The 9,089-nt window shown below is 48.3% G+C and overlaps 1 protein-coding gene across 1 annotated transcript; it reads left to right on the forward strand.

Annotated features, from left to right (window-relative positions):
- The first annotated feature begins 1,354 nt into the window (after positions 1 to 1,354).
- On the forward strand, positions 1,355 to 8,538 carry lfng (LFNG O-fucosylpeptide 3-beta-N-acetylglucosaminyltransferase). The gene is made up of 8 exons (XM_068704454.1): positions 1,355 to 1,889; positions 5,561 to 5,609; positions 5,804 to 5,906; positions 6,003 to 6,156; positions 6,264 to 6,349; positions 6,529 to 6,694; positions 6,789 to 6,874; positions 6,966 to 8,538. Exons 1-8 carry the CDS (start codon positions 1,485 to 1,487, stop codon positions 7,030 to 7,032), a joined length of 1,116 nt encoding a protein of 371 aa, XP_068560555.1. The 5' UTR covers positions 1,355 to 1,484; the 3' UTR covers positions 7,033 to 8,538.
- The last annotated feature ends 551 nt before the right edge of the window (positions 8,539 to 9,089 follow it).

Consider the following 9,089-nt stretch of genomic DNA (forward strand, 5'->3'; position numbering starts at 1 on the left):
AATAGCTTCACAGACCGCTCAGATCCCCCAGCGTGTTGATACGATCTGGGGGGGAGAGAAATCAAGCGCACTGGGGTGTTTATTCGTGGGTTTGTGGGCTCTCTGGTGAGGAAGTGGGCTTGTCTGAAGACGCTGGATTTAATCCAGCAGTAACGTTAGATGGAGGGCCGTCAAAGATGAGGTGTGGGCTGATTTTCAAATGGGGACAAGAAAGCTGGGGGGGGGGGTTTTCTGCTGGTGTCCGTGGAGGAAGCAAAAGGCTGAAATAAACTGAACAGAGAAGGAGGTTGGAGCCATTTTTTTAACAGCTGACATTGTCTCCACAAGTCCAAAAAGGACCCAAAAAGAGTTTCTGAGGTGCGACGAATGCCCTGCAAGAAAGAGGCGGTTGATGGAAGAAGAATGAAGGCCTCCGAGACAACCCCCTCTGCCTGGTTTCTTATACTGGCCTTTAGAAGCCTTTCTGTGCTCAAATTTAAAAGGGACACAAAAGGCCTTGTCAGCAGCAACAAAGCACAGAGGTAACGTATGTCCTGGATGTCCCAGAACTAAAAGAATGAAACACCTGCAGTGGAAAATACATTTATTTCTCTCGCAAAAGATTTGCTTAATATTCAGGTGCAGGTAAAGACAGAGGAGTTAAGCGGGATGAGTTAAAATAGACATGAGAGCTGTGACAGTGTCGTCTTTTTTGGAGTTAATCCCAACATCTAGATTGAGACCAAACTCATCTGTGTTTTCGGCAGCTTTTTTTTTTTCGATCTTGTGCCAAAATTTAAAGACCTCTGTTTAACCAGACATTTGTTGCCCGGCGTCGGGGAGGTTATTGAGGCTCCACCAGCTGCACGTTTGGACTCTAAATGGACTCTCTCATGTCTTTTGCTCAGCCTCCCGGCAGCAGACGGCACTCGGTTGTGAGAGCCAGAATTTGAATAACAAGTGTTTTCAGGAATGGCCAACTGTTTAGAGTCCTCACAAGGTCAGTGACGAACAATAGAGCCCGTTTCTCTGGTGAACACCCGGCGCAATTCAGATAGCTTCACCTTGAAAAGAAGGAAAAAAAAAGATTAGATTTAGATCTGGAGGATAAACTTTCTCTTCCTCCAGGTGCATTTTGAAACACACCTTTCCTCGTGACCACCAGCAGCTCTGTGTTCTCTGGGTCAATCTTTTACTCCTATTATCTCTGAAAAAGGCAAACTGAACTCTGCATACCCCCCCACCCCCCCACCCCGTAACCACGCCCCGTTGCTGGCATGCTGCATTCAAGGCCCTCCCAGGAGGCGTGGCCAGCATGGAAGCTGATATAGTCTCCCCTGTAACAAACTACTTACTTGCGATTCCGCTATGCACACGGACGGATGTGTTCATCCTTTTGTTTCACTGAGAGAATAAAACACCTTATGGACTTTGCATTGGGGATTTGTTGCGCCGCTTCATAGTTTTTTTTTTGTAGTCTTTTTTTTTTTTTTTAAAGTTGAATCATGTCGATGAACAGCAATAAGAAGACAGCCATCTCTGTAGCGAGCACAGCGTGCCTCTGCCTGCTGCTGCTAGTCCTGGCCGCCGTGCAGCATCACCGCGGTCAGGTGGACGACGGGGCCACGGGAGGGGACGCCGGCACGCGCTCCCTGCTCCAGGACGCCGCGCGGGACGACGAGCGCGACGCGCAAACTAAGAAGGGGTTCTCCGCGTACTTCACCAAACTCACGCGGGGACGGAGGGAGGCGGAGCAGCCCGCGCGCTCCTCCGCGTCCGCCGCTGAGCCTCCTCCAGCCGAGGACATCAGCGCCGACGACGTCTTCATCGCCGTGAAGACCACCAAGAAGTTCCACCAGTCCAGACTGAATCTGCTGCTGGACACGTGGATCTCAAGAAGCATGCAACAGGTAAAAAAAAAAAAAAAAGTGCAGAAAATGTGGGATGCATGTGTGCAGCTGGAAGTGTATGTGTGCAGATATGATGGTGGGCTTGTTGCCTGGGCTGCAGAGCTGAACAATAAGTGACGCAGGTGATGCCCCGTTTGATGGCTGCTTACAGTGCTGCATTGTCCCACATGACACACTGAAATAGCCACACAAGTCCTGTTAACCGCGCCGAGTCTCCTCGGCTCTGTCACTTTTTATTCTCCTCTGAGTGATGTCCCTGAGAACCAGAGGGAGCAGTTTCAGGACTCCCACTTCTCCCTCTCTCACCCCCCTCTCTCTCCCTCTATTATCCCCCCTCTCTTTGGGTGTCCCTGTGAATGCCCCCGGTTGCAATGGATGCTTCACAGCACCGACTCCAGCGCTGTCCCCCTTCCAGCACTAACAAAGCGTCTTTCTGAAGGGGAAAGAAAAGCTTTCCCAGCCCCTTGTCTCCCCTCTCTCCATGGGAACGTGGGAGCCGAGTCTGGGTCAAGCTCACTGGAGGGATGGGGAAAACTGGGGGGCTTCGTTTTTGAGGGGATGCCTGGGACAAAGGGGTGCCTCTATAGGAGAGTTTATGCGGCACGCTGAGTGTGAAGATGTGGCCTTGAGAAGCCAGAGGGTGCACAAAGACACGCACGGCTATGATGTGGAGGAAACAGTTGCTATTCAAAGTGATTTTATCCTGCTCCCAGATGTGCTTCTTCAAAAGTCTTTTTGATTTGCCTCGGCCGCTGTCACACACACACACACACACACACACACACACACACACACAGGTTCACCTCACTGGTAAAGTTTGGGGTTTTCTTCTCTTGTGTCTGATAACAGGCCCAATCACCTGCACGGCTCACCTTAATGCCCAAAACCTTGCACCGCAACATCTGCTCGGATGCGAGTTGCCTGTGCTAATTGGTTGTAATCACTGCACTGGACGATGTTAGTTAACCCATCCGACAGAGTTAACAGCAGGGCTTGCGGGGCGGGCAGCTGGTGGGTGGCTGCGTGGACAAAAAAGAAAAAGGACAGAGAGCGGGGCCCACAATGCAAGAGGGAGTTCCTAGAGGAAGGGTGCCAGGTGGTCAGGAGAGACGGAAACAAAGGACGGCCCTAATGCCAGCCATATGATGCTCCGAGTTCCCACCGTGTGCATATGGCCGTCCTCGGTCGATTCTCACGCTCAGCTGATGGACATCTGTGGAAGTTTGGATCACTTTTGCAGCAGCGCACACGAGGGACAAAAGTCTCATTCACGCAGACGTCACTTTAAAAGACTCCTTGTTGTGTTCCTCTTCCGCTCGGCGGGGACGCGTCTTCTTCTCGCGTGCAGATGGAGCCGCTATCTGCCGCTGTTTACACGAGAACAGAGAGGGAAGATTATCTCTGATGGATCTGCTGACACAATAGCGCCTGTGGCCGCCTTAATCTTTGAGCCCATTCAGGGCGATAATAGCATTTTGTGTCTTTTATATAAAAGGTTTACCCTCTGAGGCTATTGACTGCCAGACCCACTTTATCTGTGAATTGGCGCTTTTGAAGCCTCTTTCTCATCATGACATAACTTTTTTCTGGTACAGAACCCCTTCCTGTTTTCTATAAATCACCCTTGAGCAATATAACTTTGCACTGAGAGCAGGGCCATAAAACAAGAAGAAGAAAATGGATCCCAGACGTCTCCGGACAGTAGATCGGATCGATTTGTAAAACTCGCACGTACAGTCGCCGCTTCAGATGCATTTAGCAGCTGGCACCGGCGTCTTCACGGTGTGCCATGCATTCCTCTCTGAAGAGTATGATAATTAGCCTGCCCTCCCTAACAATGGGCGCTTTTTAAAAAATGGCTTTGCTGTGAAGTGGGAGGGTGTCACTGAAGAGGACAGATGGTTTTAAAAAAAATAAATATATATGACTAATAAGTGCACGCCATTTACTCCATCCTGTACAGCGGTGGTACAAATGATTTGTCCTGATGAAATGGGCTACAAAGGCTTTGAATCAGAAGGGTGGGGTGGGGGTGGAAGTGGTTGGGGGGGGGGGGGGGGGGGGGTCCTGATGCCCTTCCTTCCCGTGGAGCTGGAGACAGCCAGCCAGGCACCACGTTCAGCTCAGACAGGACCGTGCCAGGTCTTCCTGTGGTCAGGAGTGCAGCTCTCATCTCCCTCCTCTCCTCTTATCTCTGCTTCACACACGGCCATCTGTTTTGTTTTGTGGTATGAATTAGTATTCAGGGAAAGTAAGTGTTCTTTTTAAGTTTCAGTTCAGAAACAAAGAGGGAGAAAGAAGAAAAAAAAAAAGAAAGAAAGAAAAGAAAAGCCTTCCCAGGGAGGTTTCTCTTTAGTTAACTCCTGCAGCTGTATGCAAATGCTGGCAAACATATTTAGAATTTACCCAGTGGAGACTTTACCCAGCATGAAAACTCACAGCATTGTTCTATTCAAGGGGCTCTGGCCGTGTACGTGGGCCTAAGGGGGAGGGGGGGAGGGAGGGGGGGTGAATGGCCACACACGGTTTTCAATTTACTAATCAGCAGCGAGATTCCTCCCCTCTCTCCCCCCCAGCCTCCCTCCCTGTCAGTGCCCTGGCAGCTCTGGCAGCTGCCTCAGTGATTAGGCCGTCTATTCAACGGGCTTTAAAGCAAACAGCGCCAGCCTCTGATCCCTTCTCCACTCAAACCACCACTCTTCCTTAAACAAATACCGGCTCACGGCTTCAGCATCGCGCAACATCTGCTTCCACGAACTGATCCGGGCGGCCGGGGGGGGGGGGGGGGTAGAAAGATGAGTCATTTCATCCGAGTGTTTCTGGACGCAGAGCGCAAGAAATCGCAGTTGCTCGGCGGCAGAGAAGTTTGCAGGAATGCGAGTCGTGGTTGACACAGAAGTTGACACCGGCGTGTAGGGACACGTGGCGCAGATAAGGTAGCGTGACGTTGGGCAGGTGCTGCCTCACCTGAGGCGAAGGGCAAACACACACCGCTGGCGCTTTACGGAGCTCGGGGGCCTCTTTTCATCATCGGTCTCCATTCAGCGGCTTGCACCTGCTCAGTGCGAGGCGTCATAAAGAGGAGTCTAATCCTTTTGTTGTGAACTCCTTTTATGAGTAACTGCTACATTTAACAAGCGGCCGCAGTCTCGTGGCTCGATGCGCCGCTCCGTCAGTCATACAGCGGCGAGCACACAAGAGGATCGTGTTGGTAGTTTATCTGCTGTTTGCTTCTGTTTTAGCCGCATTCAACACGTTGAAGCCCGGCAGCAGGTCCGGCAGAGTGAATGGGGGGGGGGGGGCATGGGATACATGAATGGGGTGTGTGTGGGGGCGGACAGTCTGCCTCCTGCTTTGTTCTATGTCTGGGATGCTTCGGGGCGGCAGCACAGTTGCCATGGAGAGAGTGAAACGCGGGACAAAAGGCCTTTATCAGAGCCGGGGGTTGTTTAACTCAATGTGTTTTCTCCACTGCATAAAAGGCATGTTGATTGATGCTAATCACGGCGCACTGGATGGATGTGAGGAAGGAGGGCTTTGGACACACTGTTGAATGTGATCGTGTGACCGGCCGCTTCACATGATCATCCGAAGCGCTTGTCATATTTTATTTATTTTTTGTGTGGATTTAACGACCGCCGATCTGAATTCTCCCTTTTGTTTGTTTACAGACGCACATCTTCACAGACGGAGAGGATGCAGAGCTGAAAAAGAAAATCGGTAAGCGTCGTGTTGGGAACTGAGATGCTCTTTGTTTTATTAGAAAGGGCACGCTGAATTAATGAGAAATCTTAGTTTTACAAGGGTTGTTTTTTTTCTTTTCTGTGAAAAGATGGTATTCAAATACATAAAGCCTCCATTCATGGCGTCATCTTTCATTAATATCCCTCTTGTTTCTTGCATTGCTGCCACAGGGAGTCACGCAATCAACACAAACTGCTCTGCAGCTCACAGCCGACAAGCTCTCTCGTGCAAGATGGCGGTGGAATACGATAAGTTCATAGAGTCGGGGAAAAAGTAAGTCCTTGATTTTTATTCGAATTGTGATTTTCTTTATTTTCTTTATTTATTGGCGTGAATATCTCAGGATCTAACGGTTCTTCTGTTTCTTAGGTGGTTCTGTCACGTAGATGACGACAACTATGTGAACGTTCGGACTCTGGTGAAGCACCTGTCCCAGTACCCCCACACCCAGGACATGTACATCGGTAAGCCCAGTCTGGACCGGCCCATCGAGGCCACGGAGAGGCTGGGCGACAACAAGATGGTACGCAGGAGATTCTGATATTTGTCGAGTTGTACTTCTAAACATCATGCAGGCTTGTATTCGTCGGATGATTCTGCATGTTGACCAACTTCTCTGCGTCCTTACAGAAACCGGTCAACTTCTGGTTCGCTACCGGAGGAGCAGGCTTCTGTGTGAGCCGAGGTCTGGCGCTGAAGATGAGCCCGTGGGCCAGGTGAGATACCGATGCACTGAGACACACAGACAGACACACACACACACACACACACACACACACACACACACACACACACACACACACACACACACACACACCGCGTTATCTACAGAGCGCTCAGTCTTGAGGGTGAAAAACGGCAACTGACCAAGTGATGTATTTTTCTGTCCCTCCAGCGGCGGCCACTTCATGAACACGGCGGAGAAGATCCGGCTGCCCGACGACTGCACCATCGGCTACATCATCGAGTCGGTTCTGGGGGTTCCTCTGACCCGCAGCAACCTGTTCCACTCCCACCTGGAGAACCTGCAACAAGTGTCCAGATCGGAGATACACAAGCAGGTGAGGGGCTTATTAAACACACAGTCCATGTCCTGTATTGTTGGTGTTGTTTTTTCTTCCATGTTCTAAGTCTCCCCTGTAATTGCTGTTCCAGATCACTCTCAGTTATGGGATGTTCGAAAACAAGAGTAATATCATCAATTTCAAAGGGGCTTTTCCTGTGGAGGAGGATCCATCGAGGTGAGAGATTGTTCTGGATTTAGTGACGGATTTATATCACTTTCAACACTTTTCAACAAGTCTGACAAACGTTCTTCTCGCTGTCTTCCAGGTTCAAGTCGGTGCACTGTCTCCTGTACCCGGACACCCCGTGGTGTCCCCCTCAGGTTGCCTTCTAGGGCGACCGCTCCTTTCTCATCCTCGTCCCCGTCGCGCCTCGGTATCTGAAAGGCTCGCGGGGACCAGCGTTTGTTGTTAGACCGCGCGGCTGCTGTGTTGTCGCCGCAGCCGTGTGCGGTCTTTAATAGTTTTTACTGGGCTGCTGTGCGGCCCGCCTCGGGACTATTCCTTCCTGTCCGGAGCCAGGACCTCGCCCCATCATGTTCTGGTGGAAGGACCCCAGCTCTCGGGCAGGAAGTAGCTTTCAGCGTTAAGCTTTTGCCGGCAATCAGTCGAGCTTTGCGATGTATATGTTGCTTGTAAATGTATCTGCAATTCTCATAGAATGTATTGACATATATTCAAGCCTTTTTTGCCAGCTTCACATTAACATTGTTTTTCGCTTTTTAAACAAAATGCAAAGCCGTACAGGTCTTTCCTTGTAGGCTTTCGTTGGCTTTTATCACATATAATTGGCATTTGTGTTTTAGATGTTTTTACGCCGATGACTCCGGACAAATGCTCTAATATGAAGATTTTGTCGTGCTTTTAAGTTAACAGTGTTATTTCCTCCCATGACCTGAGCTGGCGGACTCCCTAATGCATCCTTTGATGACCTAATCTGAGGTATATCAGGACTAAGCACTTTTCCCTTTGCGATAGTTTATCGGTCAACCGACCTAATATACGTCCTTTTTAATGACATGCCTCAGATTTATGTCCAAACTATAACAAAGAAGAAGAAAAATAACCCGTCAAAATCTCTTCTCCATTCGTGTTTGTACTAACACTTTGTTAACGATGGAGGATGAATGGAGTGGAAGAGATTTTGATTCGGGGGTTACAATCAGCTTTTGAAAAATGTTTTTTTTATTGTTGTTGTTTGAAAAATTGCACAGCTGAGTTTCAAATGAGCTCAAATTGCTCCTGAAAAGTTGCTCACCTCAAAAAAAAAAAAAAAAAAAAAGGTTCAACAGTGAAGAATTAGTGAAGATCACATTGGCATCTCAATAACAACCACGTGTGTGTAATGTGAGCCACAGTCTACAATAGTTTGCACAAAAGGCTGCTGAGCTCCTCTGTTGTTCCCAACATGAATGTTCTTTACTTACACATAATATTTATGGGCTGGTTGCCGCTGAGGTGAGAGCTTTACAGGAGCAACATGAGTGTTTCCACATGGAGGGGTTCCTTCCCTCCGTGTCGCCTCTCACCCATATTGGGTGGCCTTGTACATTTTGACTGCAGTATTGTGTACTGTGCCCTTTTGTTTTTAAATGAGTAGTATAATGTGTAGGATGTAATTTCCCCTTTGTGGTTGACACATGACGTGATGTTTCTTGTACTGCTTTGAGCTGCGTTAAGTGACTGTGGTGTTCATTCTCCAGTATCTGGAGGGTTCCAGCGGTTCATTCCCAATACTGGCTTCTCAGGGATTATGAGCTGATCCTGGTATTAGCTACCATGGGACCCACGGTGGGACCTACAACTTTGAATAAAAGTGCATAACCACTGAGAAAACATTACATATTTGGTCGTGTTTTTATTTGACTTTTGTCTTCCGAGTTCCAGACGAGACATTTAATGTTGAAAATAATGGATCTTCTGTTGGTGTTATTGATTTATTAATGCAGTGGTGGAAGGTAACGGTAGCCTACATTCAGTCAAGCACTGACTGCGATATAAATAGTCATTATTATTATTAGTGTTCTTAAGTATTTGTACTTGAGTTTTTCCCTTTCATGCTTCTTTATATGTGTCTACTCCACTACCTCATTTGACAGTTACAGACACTAGTTACCTTTCAGACAATTTCACACAAACATATGATAACTTTATAAAACGAGGCATTATTAAACTCTTTTGAGTGACGTCACCTTTAAACCTCTCAGATAGTTTCATTTAAATAACAGGTTCAAAGAAGGAATAATTTGAATTTTACACAAAACAAATCTAACGAGCGATTAGTCCAAAAATGCTAATTTGTGAAGCAGGACTTAAAAATGAAACCTCCCCCATACTTCATATTCTAACCTAACCGCTGGTTGGGAGCCACTGGACTAAAATATATAACTGT

Source organism: Cebidichthys violaceus, unplaced genomic scaffold (assembly GCF_023349555.1).
Source record: "Cebidichthys violaceus isolate CVI_PGR_0920_01 unplaced genomic scaffold, fCebVio1.0.p SCAF_92, whole genome shotgun sequence".
Classification (NCBI taxonomy): Eukaryota; Metazoa; Chordata; class Actinopteri; order Perciformes; family Stichaeidae; genus Cebidichthys; species Cebidichthys violaceus.